This window comes from Microtus pennsylvanicus, chromosome 2, assembly GCF_037038515.1.
Source record: "Microtus pennsylvanicus isolate mMicPen1 chromosome 2, mMicPen1.hap1, whole genome shotgun sequence".
NCBI classification, from domain to species: Eukaryota; Metazoa; Chordata; class Mammalia; order Rodentia; family Cricetidae; genus Microtus; species Microtus pennsylvanicus.
The window spans coordinates 132,337,037-132,355,474 of record NC_134580.1 but is presented as its reverse complement, the minus strand read 5'-3'; the positions used below and the strand labels follow the sequence as shown (position 1 = coordinate 132,355,474).

General features: G+C 51.4%; 1 protein-coding gene across 2 annotated transcripts in view; it reads left to right on the top strand.

Annotated features, from left to right (window-relative positions):
- Mtcl2 (microtubule crosslinking factor 2) overlaps nucleotides 1–18,438 on the top strand; it is a 67,039-nt gene that overhangs the window by 13,821 nt on the left and 34,780 nt on the right. For both annotated transcript variants that reach the window (XM_075962807.1, XM_075962806.1), the window contains exons 2-3: nucleotides 2,386–2,610; nucleotides 8,143–8,301. In XM_075962807.1, coding sequence (XP_075818922.1) covers nucleotides 2,386–2,610; nucleotides 8,143–8,301 — 384 coding nt within the window. The remainder of the gene's footprint in view (nucleotides 1–2,385; nucleotides 2,611–8,142; nucleotides 8,302–18,438) is intronic.

The window sequence follows — 18,438 nt, the reverse complement described above, 5'->3', positions numbered from 1 at the left end:
GCATGACTTTGAGCACGCCCCGTGTCATCCCGTGACTCTGTCTGACCTAGAGGGTCACTCAGACCTCCACGTCCTCCCAGTCACCGTGTTCTGTCAGAACAGCAAGGGGAGTATGTGAGCTGCTCACGGATGGCAAGGCTGAACTTGAACACGGGCCCCTGCAGCCTGAGCTATAGGGATGTACTGTCTGCCTGCATCTCCTGCCCCTTACTTCCTGTTGCCTTCTCTGCCAGCCGAATGCCTCACTTCCTCCCTTCCACTTCCAGTCTGCCCATTTGGTGTGGTGTGGGGTGGTGACTCTGTACTTGGGGGTGGGGTGTCCACTGCGGCCAACGGCAGGCTCACCACTTTGGAGTGCTGATGGACACACCCCTAGGACAGACACTACTGGCGTGGCAGCTAGTGATTCACGGATTAGCTGTCAGTGGAGGGAGACGGCATGTGGGGGCTGGAGCCGCCAGTTTGTCACTTCTGTTCTCCTTTCCCAGCTTCTGAGAAATGGATCCAGAAGCCAGGCAGAAGGATGTGGGGAAGGCTGGGGTGGGGTGTGGCCTGGATAGCGTAGCTTCTTACCTGTCATCAATCTAGCAGGCCACACCCATTTCCCCACAGAGAGCCACGGTCTGGACCTATTGAAGTCCGGACCCACGGCCGTGCTTGTTCTGCTACACCACATCCCACAGGGAACCACGGCAGCCAGGCCACGGTCTGGACCTATTGCAGTCCAACCCAGCGCCGTGCTTGTCCTGCTGGCAGGCAGGTGTGAGGAGAGGCCCCGATGGTTCCTTTTCCGAAACTATGGAGACCCTTGGGGTGAGCAAAGGGTGTGGGGAGGTGACTCCACTTTATTCCCATCTTCTTTTTTTTTAAAGATTTATTTATTATGTGTACAGCATTCCTTCCATGTGTGCCCACATTTCCAGAAGGGGGTGCCAGGTCTCATTATAGATGGCTGTGAGCCACCATGTGGTTGCTGGGAATTGAACTCAGGCCCTCTGGAAGAACAGTCAGTGCTCTTAACCACTGAGCCATCTCTCCAGCCCCTATTCCCATCTTCTTTAGGGACGATCTAGTCCCCTCTCCAGAGTGGCCTTTCTGTTTCTGGTTCCCTCCCTGCTTCCCTCAGTACCCACCGCGAGTGCTTATCCTGGGGAGTGCCTTTGTCAAGGGCGCATCCCTCGTGACTCAGTTTCCCTTATCAGTGTGCAATCTAGTTTAACAGATATTTTTCATGCTTGTGACTCAGTTTCCACATTTGTTATGAGGCATAATTATGTGTTTCTTCTGGGAGGTGTCTGCTTGCCCCTCTATGTAGTGTCTGGTGGTCATTTGCTGTCTTTCACAACAGGAAGTCCCTCCCTCTTGTCTTTCTTCATTAGCGAGGCTTGCCTTTGTTCGTTCAGTTAACACTTGTTGAAAGTCTGCAGGAGGCCAAGCTGGTGCTAGATGTGGGGGCCAGATAGGTGGGTCGACTGTGCTCACTGGGAGACCAACAGTCACACAGAATTTCGGATGAGCTGAGGGAAGTGCTGATGGGAACTGGTGACAGAGGGACAGTAGCTGGCCTTCCTGAGTGAGGTCACCTATAGTACCTCCCACTGAAAACTCAAGCCAGGCCTTCCAGGCCCTGTGTGACTGACCCCTCTTTTCCCCCAGCCCTGTTTGCTTGTTTTTTGCTGTTTTGTTTTAGGCAGTCTCATATACTGAGACTGGCTTTGAACACATGATCTTCCCAACTCCATATCCCCCATTGACTCTTTGCCCTATCTTTTAAACAAAAGTAAACAATGTTGTTTTGTTTTGCTACAGAGTCTCACTGTGTAGCCTTGGCTGGCCTGCAACCTCCTGTAAAGACCAGGCTGGCCTGGAAGGAACAGAGATACTGCCTCTGTGCCTCTACCTCTGCCTCCTCTCAAATGTTGGGATTAAATGTGTGTGCCAAGGAAGACAGCTGATAGCAGGTGACTTTGCAGGGACGGTTAAGATCCAAATCTCAGGAGTGGTATAGCTGTAGATTATCTTCCAGGGCTTCAGGTCGACTGAGTGCTGTAGGGCAGAATCCCCTCGGTTCATCCTTGCGGAAGCTGCCTGCATTTCTTGGGTAGTGGCCCTTTCTCCACCTGCAGAGCCTGTCTGCCTTCCCCCTACTTCCTCCTCACACTCCCAGCAGCCTCTCTCTCAGGGCCCGGAGAGTCCAGGATAATGCTTCTGTCTGGAGACTCTTACCTTAGTCACATCTGCAGCGCCCCTTTTGCCACAGAAGGCATGTATTTCCAATCCTGGGAGCTCAGCTGTGACTACCACACCAGGCCACCAAGTCTGCTTGCCAGGTATCACCAGCGTTGTCATGGCATCTGGAGATCTGACCATTCCTTCATCCTGCAGGATGAGATCGAAGAGCTGCGGGCTGAGATGCTGGAAATGCGGGATGTCTACATGGAGGAAGATGTGTACCAGCTACAGGAGCTGCGGCAGCAGCTGGACCAAGCCAGCAAGACCTGTCGCATCCTGCAGTACCGACTGCGTAAAGCTGAGCGCCGCAGCCTCCGTGCTGCCCAGACAGGCCAGGTGGATGGTGAGCTCATCCGTGGTCTGGAGCAGGACGTCAAGGTCAGTCTGGGGGTCTCCACGAACTTTTATAGGTGCTCATGTTGGATGGTTGAGTCATAGGCCCCACTGGGGATCCAGGTTAGCCCTGTGGCTTACTACTTGCCTTGGGCAAGTTACCCTGCCTCTCTGCTGTCAGTTTTCCCATCTGCAAAGTTGGGACCCTGGTGGATCAACAGGTCCTCCAAATGGGATGTCCCAAGATGATATGACCAAAACTCCCCCTGCCTCCTACCCTCCCACCCCCCCAGCAGGAAGTAGAAGGCTCTTGCCTGTACCTGGCTTTGGCCTCTGAGTGGCTCCTGCACAGTCCCTGCTCCCTTCCACAGGCTCCTTAGGCTACTGAGATCAAAGGACTGTGGCTGGATGCTGTTGATCAGGGCTGGGCTCCTGTAAGCCTGCGTTTTGTAATTTTGAACAAGTGATGTTTCAGTTTCCTTATCTGCAAAATGGATGTAAGAACATTGAACCTAGGATATCGAAACTGTGGTTAAGACACCAGAGACACTGACTGTGATCAGCCAGTATTAATGCATCTGATTTCTGGGTGAGGATTCTGGGGCTCAGGGTCAGGGGCTCTCCTGTGTGGGTGGCGGAAGTCAGACCCAGCTAACCTCCCAGACCTTACTGCTGGACCCTGCTGCTCCTCTGCCTCAGGAGGAAGCGGGATGGCTCCACTCAGACAGGAGAGACATCTCCGCCTGAGCCAGCCTCTGCTCTTCCAACTCAGCCCAGTGTGAGCAGGGGGCCACGGGAGCTGGGGCTGGTACAGAACAGGGAGGAGTCCAGGAGTCCTGTGGGTGACCTCTGCATTGAGGCCCAAAAGAGGAGAGGGCCTGGGATGTTCTAGGGAAGACTCCCAAGGGCCCCGAGGTCAGACAGGTGCAGAGCCATCCACACAGGCCTGCTGCTGGAAGGCACTGAGAATCCAGCCCTGCAAGTCACTCATAAAGATTGCTGTTCATTCCAGAACCAGTGTTGATTTAGGAAGGCTGTGGCTCCCAGCAAGCCTGTGTACCAGCGAGGAGCCTGGTTTCTTGACTGCACAGCCATATCCTGTTTGTTTGTTTTTAAACAAAACAAAAACACCCTCCAGTTCCCTCATTGGTAGGAGACAGAGCAGGGAGGGAAGGAGAGTGGAGATGTTCGTGGAAATCCGCCTATGGGCTCACTGGTCCTTGAGGATTTCTGGGAGGACTCTAGACAAGCATACTGGAAGAGGAGGGAGTGTGTGTGGGCGGGGTGTGTGTGTGTGTGTGTGTGTGTGTGTGTGTGTGTGTACAGGCTGGTGGGCGGGGCTGGGGTCGGGGTGGGGCTCAGCCCTCCAGGAGGAGGGGAAGGGCCCCTTCTGTTGGGATTTGAATCAGCCAATCAGCATCTCCGTGCCTCTCCTGCACACCCCCCCCTTCTCTCGCAGCTGCAGCGCTGAGCTCACACTCTGGCTCTGCCTGAGCTGGCCACAGCCTTGCCGCCACCCTTCGCCCCAGCGTGCTAGGAATGTTAGAGGCAATTACGGAGGTCCTGAGAATGCTGACTTCCCCCAGGCAGGCTAAGGGAACCAGGTGGAGAGGGGTTAGAGGGGTGTACGCCTAGGGATTCCTCCCTTGCTGGGCAGGCTCCTCGGCCCTGTGCCCTGCAGGCCTTTTGAGCACCAGTGGTTTTATTGGGCAATGTGTTATTAGGAAGATCTCCCACAGCCACCCCATAGCAACCCCCCAGGCTCTTTGACTTTTTGCTGGTCCACACAGTTAAGATCTCCTCCAACCTCAGCACATGGTAGAGGACCAGAGGGCCAATGGATAGAGCCCCGAGCTGCCACTTTGTGGCTGTGTGGCCTTGGGTAAGCTGCTTCACAGCTCTGATCCTGTTTTCCCTGTGGAATGTGGAGATAAGTTTAGTTCGCTATAGAGATTTCTATGAAGATAAAATGAAATTACTAAAGAGGGTACTGTGTTACGCGTGTGGTCCCAGACCGCTGAGCTTGAGGGGGGGTGCTAGGATCCCACTGCTTTTCTTGTAGAAGGTCCCAGAACACATCGGTACTGTGTGTAGCCCATCCATAGATGAGGATGCTTTGGCCTTGGCTCTGTGTCCTGGGTGACCTGCATTGTTTTCTCCTTGGAGCCTCAGTCTCCCTCTGTAAAATGAGGTGACATTCCCGTCATGCGGTTCTTGAGGGAATTAGGCCTGAGATGCTGCTTACAGTTTCCATTTTTCTCCCTGAAGATTACTGCAATCCAAGGTTCAGAGCCCAGAGCTGATGTGTCCAGGAGCTGGGAGCCTTCCGCTGCTGAGCTGCTGATGGCCTTTGGTAGGGACCAAGGCCGGCGCTGTAAACAGTGACCTCATGGCTGAGCACATTTGTTTGTGCTTTAGGCATTTGCTGTGAGTCCGGATGCTGCAGCTGCCTCTCCTCTCTTGGTCTCTCGGCCCCCTCCTTTGGGTGTAATTGTGGGGCTCAGTGAGACAGGCACATGGGGCTCTTTAGGCCCTTCTGACGTAGTAAGCCGTGTTGAAACTTGCTCTTGTTCATAGTTGTATGCCTTCAAGTTTACCCCCACAGTATCAGCTTTAGAGTTGACTCTGCCTGGTACCTTCTCAGTCATGTGACCTTGGGCAACTGACCTTTCCTTTCTGAACCACAAAGTGGGAATAGAATGTGTCCTGAGGGTGAGAAAAGCTTATGGTGAAAGCCTGAGGAGGAGCTAATTGCTTCTATAAATGCCCTGTGAGAGCCCAGGGCCCTGGGAGGCTGGAAATCTGGGAGGCGAAGGCAGGGCCAGACCCCAGTTCCTGCTGCCCAGTCTGGTGGCTGTGGTACCCAGAGATTGCAAGGCACTGCAGGGATTTGAGTTTGTGGGCTTTTCTGTCTAGAATTCTGCAGCTTTCGTGTGTGTGTGTGTGTGTGTGTGTGTGTGTGTGCACTTGCACGTACATGCAATCGCACACTTGCACTTCCTTAACTTGTGGCCCTGGGGTGGGGTGAACATGGGGACAGGAAATCCATGGAGAAGGAAGAGGATCTAGTGGGCTTCTCAGGTGGACACCTTCTACCCCCAATGGAACCATGTTTGGGAGAGGACCTTTGGCCCTAGTAGCTCTCTTTGGACAGTGGGGCAGGGGCAGGGACAGCTCCCCACATATATTCACCCAGCCACTCCTTCATCATGCGCTGGACCCTGATTTGTTTGTTCCCCCAACAAGCACTTATCAGGCATTTACTGATTACTGGGCTCTGAGCTGTTATTGGGACACAGGTGAATGAATCCGGATAGGCATGGCCTTGATCTCCGTGGTCCACCACTTCCACCCCAGTGCCAAGGCAATGAATGAATGAATGAATGAATGAATGAATGGAATGTTGGTGAGGAGAGCGCTTCCTGAGTGACCTAATAGCCCCACATTGGGGACTATAGCTGTAAGCCTGGGCCAGGGTGGATAAAATCAATGCAAAGAGGCGAAGCAGTAATCGGTAAAACATTAAAAATGCTTTTGTGGCTGGGCTGGAGGTGTAGCTCAGCAGACAGAGGGGGCTTGCCTGGCAGGCACGAAGCCCTGGCATTGGCCTTCAGCAATGCAAAGACTTAGCAAGATGGACGACTCCTCTTAGCCCAGCACTTGGGAGGCAGAGGTTGGAAGATCAGAAGTTCAAGGCCGTCCCTGGCTAGTAGCAAGCTCAAGGCTAGACTGGGAGGAAAAACTTCCTTGTCTGGCTGGAGATGTGGCTGAGTGGGAAAATGCTCACCTAGTGTGCACAGAAGTCCAAGGTTCGTTCCCAGCACAGCCTAAAGTGAAAATCCTTGTATAGATGGTTCCTTGAATTTGTGGCCTTTGAGCAGCTCTGGTGGTTAAGTATTTTACACAATCAAAACTAGGTCATGAAATTATGAAATAAATGCAACTTTGTAATACATTAAATAGAATGAATTATTTAAAAATAATAGTAAATGAGAAGCCTTGTATTTTTTTATCACCCTCTGAACTCCAGCCACCACCCAGGCCCCCCCAGTGCGTTTACCCGCTCCAGCAACCCTCACGAACAGTGTGTCCACCCATTACTGCTGACCACATGGCCATGAATGCTGGCACTGCGCTTCAATCTAGTTTTCTTCTCTGAAAAATCTTTTTCTGATATTAAAGGATTGCCTATCCTACGTTATGGGTGAGGAAAGCTTTGTGGCCCAGCGTGGCTACAGGGGAGGCTTGTGTGTCTCCGTCTGGCGTCCTCAGAGATCTTCAGGCTGGAGGGGGCAGTGGGCAGAGGAGGGAGGAGAACCATGCCCAGTTTCCTCTCACTGTTGTTTTTCCTGGCCTTCCCTGCACACTGCCAACGGGGTCTGGGCTGAGTTGGGCTTGAGCCCAGGCAGTGGGCAGAGCCAGGGAGGGCCTCTTCTCTTCCAGAGGGAGGAGGCTCATGGTCATTTCCGACATTGGCAAGCCTGGGTGCCCGGCTGTCTATGCTGCACAGGCTTTGCTGGCAAAACCTTCAGACTCCCGGGGGACCCTGGCTGTGCTAGCCCCTCCAAACCACAAGGAATACCAATCCAGCTCAGCCATGCTCGCTGTGTGTGACCCTGGAAAAGTCACTTCTGAGGGTATCTAGGTGTCAGCAGGGCCCAGCCTAGCTGGGGATAGCATCTATTTATATTTTACCTGCTCAAGAGGGCTCGCTTCACCCCACCTCAACCTCCCTACCCTACCACACCCAGCAGCAGGGGCCAAGGGGATCCTCCAGAGTCAGGGGTGATTTTCCTGTTGGGCCTAGGCCCGGAATTAGAGATTGCCACTCTGCTAGCTGCATCCAAGGGATGACTTGGACACTTGCCCAGCCTTTGTCATTCTAGCATGTTCTATATCCCAGAACAGGCCTCAGGGTCACTGTGACCTCCAGCAAGTCATGTCTGTCTCTGGACATCAATTCCTGGGAGCAGCAGCCACTGGTCAGCAGACACTCACTGTGGCAGGCGCTGGGTGAAGGCTTTGTGAGCAGTAGCTGATGTGACCCTCATGTTGGCCCTGAGACTGCCCCATTACTGTTGTACCCGATTTATACACCCTGAGAACGCTGACCCTCATGTCGGCCCTGAGACTGCCCCATTACTGCTGTACCCAATTTATACACCCTGAGAACGCTGACCCTCATGGCGGCCCTGAGACTGCCTCATTACTGCTGTACCCAATTTATACACCCTGAGAATGCTGAGGCACGGGGCCAGGAAATGACTTGCTGAGGATTACAAGGCGCTCATTTTGTGCTGGGCTTCCAAAGCAACTCTCTCCCCCCACAGGCTCCCCCAGTTGAATATAAAGACACCTGTAAGAACAGACCAAGATCATCCCAGCTTTTGGGGGCAACATACTGGGAGCTGAGGTGCCTGGGTTTGGGTTTGGGGTCTGTTAATCCCTATACTCATGGCTCTTGGCCTCGGTTTCCATCTCTGCTGAATGAGGGTGATGAGGTGGATGGTCTTTGGGACTCGAGGTGTGTCCTCCCCCAGCCTGAACATGCCCCCTTTCTCTCCCACCCTGACTCAGGTCTCTAAGGACATCTCCATGCGGCTTCATAAGGAGCTGGAGGTGGTGGAGAAGAAGCGGATGAGGCTGGAGGAGGAGAACGAGGGGCTTCGGCAGAGGCTCATCGAGACGGAGCTGGCCAAGCAGGTGCTGCAAACGGAGCTGGATCGTCCCAGAGAGGTGAGGACTGCGGCCCAGCTGGCCCAGGTGGGCTGAGCATCCCCTCCTGGTTGCTTGTGGACTGAGATGCGTCCTCTGGACCTCCCTGGCAGTGTTGGTTATCCGTGTATTTTGTGAGCACCTCGTCTATATTCCACACTGGATTTCACAATAAAGTGGTGAGGGAGATACACTTACTGAGATTAATTACTCTTTCTGGGATTAATTGAGGGTGTACTCATCAATGCCCAGCATGGGTCTGGCCTTCTTTGCCTCAGTTTCCTCATCTAGAAGGTTGGGCAATTGTCCCTGGTCACTGACTAGCTTGCGTGGACATGCTTTAGGGACTCATGTGCTGTTACCACTTAGTTTGAGAAGGATGCTTAGCCTGGGTCTCCCACTGGTCTCTGAATGTGACTTCCAGACCCAGTGCCCCCCACCCTGGTTGCTGTCAGCCTTTCCTTCTGCTGTACCCTCCTCTAGCTGCAAGTTAAGCTCACACTATCTCGGAAATCTTTGCGAAGCAAAGCTGTATTTCACGGCTGAGCAAACAGCTTCCTTCTGGGGGAGGGGGTGGGTTCTCAAGGTCATGCAGGCTGCTGGGGGCTTTGCAGAATGCCAGTGGAAAACCGCCCGCCCAGGTGGTGTTTTAGCCTAGCTACCTCCTGATTCTGGCAGCAGGGTGGGGAAGGAGGTGTGTGGTCCAAATGCTAGGCGGCCTCTGGCCTCAGAGGCACAGCTGGCCCTCAGCTGGTTGGCTGCTCGTTAGGCATCCCAGGCTGTACATTTCCGGGGCACCCACCTGCTTCCTAAGAGGGCCAGCATGCCAGTAGTCCAGAGCCAAGACATCACAGTCCCGAGGGCAGAGTAGTCCTTTGGCCGTCCTTCACAGTGGGCAAGTTGGTGCCATGTGCCAGTGCCCCACAAGTGGAGAGGGAAGGACCTGCCCTAAGGGCTGCCGTGGCATGCAATGTGCTGCGGGGTTGAGTGTGAGGTTTCCTCCCTTCGTGTAGTTAACTGCCCATGGTGGGCTGCCTACAGCACCGGGTGCCTTCTGCACACAATCTCGTTGCTCCCATCTCTGATGGTGAAAATTAGGGATGTTACAGAGTACCCTCAGAGCACAGCCTATTCCTCCCGCACAGATAGGGAAACTGAGTCCCTCTGCTGCATGCATGTACGTGCAAGTGCAGACACACACACACACACACGAAAGCTGCAGAATTCTAGACAGAAAAGCCCACAAACTCAAATCCCTGCAGTGCCTTGTTTAGATTGCCCCAGACTTCCCTCCACAGAGATGCTACTGAAGGCAGTTCCCCTCTCCAGGTGTCAGCCTTCCCTATGCTGCGACCCTTTGATACAGTTCCTCGTGTAGTGACCCCAACCATAAATTATTTTCATTGCTACTTCATATCTGCAATTTTGCTACTGTTATGAGTCATAATGTAAATATCTGTGTTTTCTGATGGTCTGTGAGAGGGTCATTCAAACCCAAAGGGGTTGTGACCCGCATGTTGAGAAACGCTGCTCTATGATGTCAGAATGCAAATAGTACCAGTTTACAAGGCTGTTTGGGATCACTGAGAAGTTTGTGTAACCAGAAGAGTCAGGAACGCAGCTCAGTGGTAGAGTAGGTGCCTGGTACACGGAGACACAGGGACCAATCCCTAGAACCGGAAAGAAGAGGAAACAAACACCTTTTGAGTGACCATGGAATACTCTGAAGACATTGGAAAGATTAAGATCATGTAACCATTCTGCAGAACCTTAAGGACAGAGTTACTGCATCACCCAGCCGTTCCAGTTCTCAGGATATCCCAGAGAGCAGGGACAGAGATGTTCGTCCCTCCGTGCTCATAGCAGCATTGTTCACAGTAGCCCAGCGACAGAGGCAGCTCAAGTGTTGAGCGATGGGTATACATGCATAGGGGACAGTTGTTGACCCTGGAGGACTGAAGTGCTGATACGCACTGCAGCATGGTTGGGCCTTGAAAACACCGTGCCATGTGAAAGAAGCCGGACATGAAAGGTAAATGTTATAAAGTCCATGTATCTGAGAATCCTAGAGTAATCGGATTACTAGCCAGGGAGTAGAGGTGCTGGGCAGGAGAGGAGGGAATCGGGCTTACTGTTAGTGGGGGGCAGAGGTTCAGTTTGGAGCCATGGAAGGGGGTGGAGACAGACTGTGCTTGTGGTCACACACAATGAGTAGATTTACATAGGAGGTGGTGTCACTACCTTGCTGTCCCAGCGCCTGGGAGGCAAAAGCAGGAAGAGTGTGAGAGAGTTCAGGTCGTTTTCAGCTCCACAGTGAGTGTGAGCTACCCTGGGCTACATGAGACCCTGTCTCAAAAAGGGTGCCTGGGTTCAAACCCTGGCACCAGAAAAACAAAAATAAAAGACTAAAAGACAAAAATGGTAACTTTATGTTAAATATATTTTACCATAATAAAAAATGTTTAAGATAATAAATTTATATGATATAACCTTTACCACATGTTTCAAAAGTAGAAAAGTATGTATTTATATGAGAAAGTCCCCAAGGTATGTTGTAAACTAAGAAAGGAAATTAGGAAGCTAGGCCTGGAGTCCAGACCCGTTATCCCAGCTATGTGGCAGGTTGAAGGGGAGAGTGGCATGTTCTAGGCCTGCCTACACTGCAGGGAAAGTTTAAGACCAGCCTAGGTGCTATAGTGAGACCTTGTCTTGAAATAAGAAGCCAATAAAAGGCTGGGAACATTGCCCAGTAGTAGAACACTTGCTGAACATTCATGAAACCCAGGATTTGAGACCCACTGCAACCAAAAAAAGAGTTACAGAACCGCATATTGAAAAATTCCACAAGCTATTTTGAGATCTCATACATACCAGGGTAGGGTGGACTCTTGAGATATACCACCAGCCCAGAGTTAGACTTGGTGTGTGTCTGTGTGTGTGCCTGCTTGTATGTCTGTGCACACGTGTGTCCAGGTACCTTCAGAGGCCAAAAGATGGCATTGGAATCCCTGGAACTAGGCGGTTGTGTGCAGCTCAGTGTGGGAGCTGGGAATTGAGCTAGTCTTCTGTAAGAGTATCAAGTGTTCATAACTGCTGAGCCATCTCTTCAGGCCCTGAATAGATAGCCCTGAATAAGCCATCTCTTCAGGGGCTGAATAATCAGATGTATAGTCCTAGTAGTTGGGAGGCAGAGCCAAGAGAGCTAATGTGAATTTGAGGCCAGCCTGGGCTACGATTTAAGACTGTCTCACAAACAAAAGAATAAGATAAAAATGGACTGGGAATACAGCTCTGTTGGTAAAGTGCTCTCCTAGGATAAATGCCATCCTGGATTCAATGTACAGTTCCAAATAAAATGAGCGTGGTCACACACATCTGTAACTCCAGCACTCAGGGGATGGAGACAGGATTAGAAGCTCAGGGTCATCCTTGGCTACACAGTGATGGGATACATGAGACAGTGCCTCATGCTTCAGCTAGACATGATGGGCTCTTCTATAGCCCTATTCCAGGGATGCCTGAGGGGGCGATGGCTTAGGTCTAGGAGTCTAAGGCTAGCCTGGATAACATAGGAAGACCCTGTCTTTAAGAACAAATCAAAGCGTACTTGGTATTACTTGTGAGATTAGTTTTTTTTTAAATACATTTCAAAACTTTATTTCAGCTGAGTAGTGATGGTACAAGCCTTTAATCCCAGCACTTGGGGCAGAGGCAAGCTGATCTGTGAGTCTGACGTCAGCATGGTCCACAGAGAGTTCCAGAACAGCTAGGGCTACACAGAGAAACCCTGTCCCCCCCCACACCAAAAAAAAAACCAAGAAAAACAAACAAAAAAATAAAATAAACCTCACAACTTTAGTGTGTGTGTGTGTGTGTGTTCCCCTGTGTATCTGTGTCTGTCCTCCACAGCAGGCATGTGGAGGACACGTTGGTTCTTTTCTTTACCCCATGAATCCCAGGACATGGGAGTCTCAGGACAATCTCAGGACAAACTCGGGGCATCAAGGCTGCAGCCGGTGCCCCACAGCCCTACTTGTGGAATTTTAAATGTAAATTTAGGTTTTTAATGTAAAGAGCCCAGAATTGACCCTGACACAGAGTAGGCGCTGAAAAAAACCGGTTCTCTTTCCTGGGAAAGAGATAGATGCCTGACATCTGATCTCTCCTCCTGATGTGTGGTGCTGGCTCCAGATCCTGTTTATTTGCTGTTTGCCCTCTCCTCCTCCCTCTACTTCCTGACATGGTTACTATGGAGACGAGGGTCCCTCAGCAATTCTTCTGCCAGAGCTACAGTCCCATCCTCGGGACCTGCCTTTGCCATCCTGACAGGTTGCTGAGGCGATGTTGTCACCCGACAGGGAATGGGAGCCCCTGCCCTGAGCTGCTGCTGTTGCTATGGAGACAGCTCTTGGAGACAGCTCTTGGCGAGACAGAAGGGAGGTGGCAGGCCCTGCGATCTGCAGTGCCACCGTGGCTCAGCTGGGCTGCTGCTTAAGAATGGAATAGCAGCTGCCCCTTCCTCCACTATCATCCCCCTTGTGTTCCAGCAGAAAGCCAGTGTGAGCGTGATCTGTCCTAGCATGGCTGCTATGTCTGAGTGCTTACCCTGTGCCAGGCACAGCTCCCAGCCTTGCCCATGCGTCTTCCTGCGGTTTAACCCTCCCCTGTCCCTGCTTTGTAGGTACTCCTCCTCCTTGGACATTTTAAAATTACATTTAACTCAGTGACCACAGAATACACCATTTTGCAGTTTAGTTTCGTGGATTGACATTGTACCGCCATCACCGTCATTAATTCCAGAAGACTCCCGTTGCTCCCGTAAGTAGGCCCACACCTGTTGGCAGTCACCCTCCACCCCTTCCCCCTCTAGCTCCTGGCAACTGCTGGCCTGTTTTCCGTCTCTATTGATTTATCCATTCAGGAGATTGCATTCAAATGAAATCGAGCAATGTGTGATCTTTGGTGATGGGCTTCTATTACTTAGCAGAAGGCTTTCTGGGCTTAGGCATTCATGTTGAAGGACCTCATTTCTTTTCATGGCTGGGTAATAATCCATTGTGTGGGTTGAGTGCCTTATTTAATAGATATTTGGGTGGCTTCCACTTCCTGCTGTCATAAAAAGTGCTGCAAAGGGCATCCGTGGTCACGTTTTTGTGGTGCTGTGTGCGTTTCTCTTGGGTATGCATGCACACAGAGCAGAATCGCTGTCTGGGTGAGGCTGAAGACAAGTAGGGGATCACTTGGATGGTGATTTCTCACCTGCATTTCCTTCTTGTTGGGTGGGGAGAGCACTGCCGATCATTTGGGGTCGGTGGGGCCCTGGTTCTGCTGCGATGCAGTGTGTTCTGGCCCCGGTCTGTGAGCTGCAAGGCAAACCCAGACGTGGAGCCACGCAGGCCTGGGTGTGAATCTCGGCTTTGCTGTTTCCTTGAGTGGCTGTGACCTTGAGCAGATGGCGCGGCAGTACTCACGCTCACTTGATCTGCTTACAGGAGGGGAAACTCGGTGCTCACAGCTTAGGGTGTTCTTGAGAATTAAGAGAGGCAGGCTGGGAAGTGCTCAGCCCCAAATGACGCTTGCTAAATACAGCCTGTACTCTTATCGTTACCATCTCAACCAGCCACTGGCTGCCGGCCTGGAGAAGCCTTTGCTGCCTCACACAGGGCTCTCCCCATAGAGCTGGCAGCTGCGCGTGGAAGGAGCAGCTCCACAGAAAACTGTTGATATTTGGTTTGAGACACTAGTCTAAACTGATTTTTCCTGGCTTTGGGGTGGCTCGGAGGCTAAGAGAGCTTGCTGAGTAAGCATGGTGTCCTGAGTTCAAGTCTCCACAATCCACATAAAGAGTAGGGCATGATTCTAAGCAGACCTGCATCCCCAGCACTGGGGAGCAGGGAACAGGAGGACTCTCCAGGTTTAGTGGAAGAGAGACGGGGTTGGACAGCTGAATTGTGGCTTCCGTGTGTGTACGGGGCGTGTACACACACCACACCCATATATTATCCACACATACACACAAGATAAAATTAAAATTTTTTTTCTCAACTTACGTGGTGGTCTCTCCAAAAACTATATGACTTGTCTGCCTAATGCTTTGGCCATGCTGCAAGGAGTGCACCTCACTCTAGAGATGCACCCCAAACCAGGGCCCCCTTATGGCCAGTTTTGGGCATCAGGCAGTCTGATTTCAGTGAGATGTTCATGGACTCCACTCCACATTTGGTGAGTTGGCAGCAAGGAAACACAGGACGTGTTGGGGGCCGAGGTCCCTGAGAGATGTTTAGGCAGCTCTCTCCTGGCCCGGGGAAGACAGAACTCAGGATTGCTGACTTCTTGCTGGGAAGGATTGATCAGGGATGCTCAGATCAACAACCTGCTCCCCCCTCCCGTCCCCTTCTCCCCCCCTCCACCACTCATAATGGTCTTCTGAGGAGTAAGGAGTGAGCCTTTGGGCTGGGTCCTGCTGGACGTGTGGCTGCATTCTCTCTGGTGTCCTGGCCCACCCTAAGAGGCCCGGAGCCCGAACACTGCCTTTGGAACAGTACTGGCCCCACCTCTGGGGCCTGTGAAAAAGGGGCTCTGCCAGACCTTGGCTCCCTGGAGGGGCAAGGCAGTCCCCTAGCTGCCTGACCAGCTGCCACTCAACAGATGGGAGGGCGGTTCTTGTGCTTGCTGAACCTGCCTTGGTTTCCCCCCTGAGCTCAGAGCAGTGCAGGAGTCTACACGGCTTCCATGTGGTGGGAGAGGGTTTAGTCCAAGACAGAGAGACTGGAACCACTGTAGCTCACTGCCCCAGGGGACACTTCATACCCTCTGCCTGCCTCCATTCTGTGAGGTTCCAGCCCCTTGGCCTGCCTGCTGGCAAGGAGCACCATGGCTTCTGGGAGTGAAAAACTGTAGGCGTTTCCCTTCCCCCGCAGATTCACAGAAAGTTAAAGAATACATATACTAAGCTACCGGGAGGATCGAATCCTTTCGAGGTTCGGAGATTCCTACTTGGGAGGTGAACAAGTCCAGTAGGATTTTCTGTAGTGTACAGACACATTCTTTATGTATACGTGTGCATACTTCTTTAAATTGAAAATATGTAATATAAACTCAACGAGGCAAAAATCCCATTGCAAAAGCACATAAAGGCATGCTTGGCATAACTCTGAGGAAGGGTTCTGCAAGCTCTAGCTGCACTGCCTGCCCCTGGGGCAGGAAACTGGGGACTCATTGCTTCCCTCTGTTCTTTGTGCTCTTTGAATGTCACCATGTGACTGTGCCATCTATTCAAGATGCCAGAACTAGTATGAAAATATACAAAATGATGAAAGCCGTTCCCAACCACTCCCTTCTCATCTGCCTAACCTGGGATTAACCGTTTGCTTTGTGTTTCTTTGGGCCTTTCTGTGTTTGACAGCGCACCTTTCTATGGCTTTAAAAAATAAATAAAGATGGGCTTAGGTTGCACATGTGGTTTTTGTAATGTACAGGATCATGTTGCATGGACATAGCTTTCTAAAATGCTGGATGCTTTCGGGTTCCCTTCAGTCTGAAGTGCTTATTATAAAAATCACAGAAGCAGATAAGCATAGGACAGGAAGAAAGTCCCAAAGAGAACCATCTATTTCAGTCTTAAAGACAGAGCCAAAGGTCTAGAAAGCGCTTCAGAGGACGCCAGTTGGCAAAGGTCCCTCAGGGAGGGGAGGAGGATGGGGGCAGCAGGGGAGGGAGCCTTGGCTTTATCTACTCGACATCTGTGCCTTTCTGGTTGTTTTTTTTGGTGGGGGGAGATGTTTTGTTTGTTTTGGTTTGTGGAGACAGAGTTTCTCTGGATAGCCCTGACTCTATAGACCAGACTGACCTTAAACCCAGAGATCTGCCTACTTCTGTCCCCCGAGTGCTGAGATTAAAGGTGTGCGCCACCACCATCTATACTTTTATACGTTATGTGGGTGTTTCTGTTTTGTTTTGTGATAGGGCTTGCTATGCAGTCCAGGCTCACCCAGAACTCACTATGTGCACCAGGGTGGCCTGGAACTTGCTATGCTGACAGGCTGGTTTTTCACTTGTGGCATTCTTCCTGCATTTGTAGCTGTGTACCATTATGCCCAGGTATTCGGTTTTGGTAATTCAGTAACATTTTATTGAGATGTAATTAACACACTATGACTCTGCCCTCCTCTTTTTTATTTGCAGTGCTGGGACTTGAACCCACGCCAGCCAAATGCTCTACCTTTAGGCTACATCCCTAGCCCGAGTTTGCCCTTTTAAATTGCAGGTAGTGGGTTGCACAATTGTGTATCCATCCCTGCTCTCTAAATCCAGGACGTTTTTGTCACACCCTAACAAAAACAAGCCAACCTTATTAAGAGCACACCTCTTAGCCGTCACTCCCCAGTCCCTCCGACGCCAGCTCTTCAACTGTATATTTTCCATATATTTGGGATTTGCCTGGCCTGGACATTTTGTGGAAATGGAACCTGATGCTCCATGCCTGTTAAGTGACAAAACTGTTCCTGGGAGGACACACACAGGTCTAGACACCCCAGACGGGATCCCACGACAGACCAAAGGACAGGTACCACCAAAGCCCAACTTTGTGAGCCAACAGGTTTTATTGGGGTTATTTACAGGAGTATGGGTGAAGGGCAACTCACAGAAGCAGAAATGACTCACAGGCAGCTGCATCACTAAGGCCCACCCCGGCACAGGTGACAGCTCACAAACGCTGGGAAACCTGGAGCCCACTGCACAGCCTGCAGGCAGCTCAGCAGGTTAGAGTGTGTCCTTCCCAAGTGACTCTGGTCTAACGCTCTTCCAGGCAGCTCGGCTGGTTTCTGATTCTTCCAGGCAGCTGATCTGGTCTTAGACTCTTTGCAGCTTTTCTCCGCTGAGAGTCGTCTTCGGAATTCGGCTTCACTTTGTGTGAAGCTCTCAGCTTTTATTGCCTACTCTGGCGAAGAGGGGCCTAGTGAGCCCGGTCAGTTTCAGGGACTTCTGAACCTGTTTGGAGTTGTTTACATTCTTGCTTAAGGAGCTTCCTGCAATATGAAATGTTTGAATCTCAGAGGAAACTCCAGCGACAGTGCCTGCTGTGTCAGGATGGCCTTGCTGGCTTCTTCCAGGCACCCAGCAGCCCTGAGCATCAGGACCCCGTTCCTTTCATGACTAAGTTTCATAAACACGCCATGGTTTGTTACTTGAGTCCTCATCTGGAGGGCATATTCGGTCATTTGTAGGTTACGTCCATTCCTCCACAGACTGTTTAGGTGGTTATTTGTTAGCCTCCTATCGCAACCCCTTGGTCATGCTCAGTCTTTTTACATCATCTCACGGGTATGTATGTGATAACTGAGAGCCCTTAGAGGTCCAGCTCTCTTCACTTCCTTGCTGTGATCAGGGGAACTTGGTGGTGCTGTGGTCACCCACCTCATGGGTTTCTAGGGAGGTGAAGGAGTTTCCACTCAGTCCGTGATGGCAGACCCATCTTTCAGGCGGGGAGTCTGACATAGAGCACCTCCTCATCACTCCATAGGAGTCTCCCTCTGAGCTTTCCCTTCCAGGCTGCTTGTCCTGGCACACCACCTCTCATGAAAGGGCTTGTTCTGTGACCAGCATGCCCAAAGCCTTCTTTTGAAAGCTCTGGGACTCTTTGCTCTTGGCAGGCTGGTGGCATCCAAACCCTGTCTCCATCTTCCTGCCTCATTGATGTTCTCAAGGTTCTCTAAATGAGTTTAGAGTTAGAGTGAGTTAGAGTGGGCTGAGAAGATGTAAAAACACCAGACTCAGGAAGGAACCCTATGACCTCCTAGCAGCCAGGCTGGCATAATTGGTGAGTTCCAGGCAAATGACCATCCTATCTCAAACAAACAGGATGAAGTGATGGGGAGCTTCTGAACAACTGAGGTTGTTCTCTAGTCTCCACCTGCATGCAAACACGCATGCATTTGTGCATGCACACACGTGCACACTGAGGTTGTCCTCTAGTCTCTACATGCATGCTTACACACACACACACACACACACACACACACACACACACACACACACACACACACACTATAGGCCAACTTGCTTACTGGGAAGCGACTTTAAACTTTGATGGGGGAAGCCTACCCCAGGCCAGTTATTCCTGACTCTGAAGTGGTGGCTTTCCTTGGTGTTTTCCTA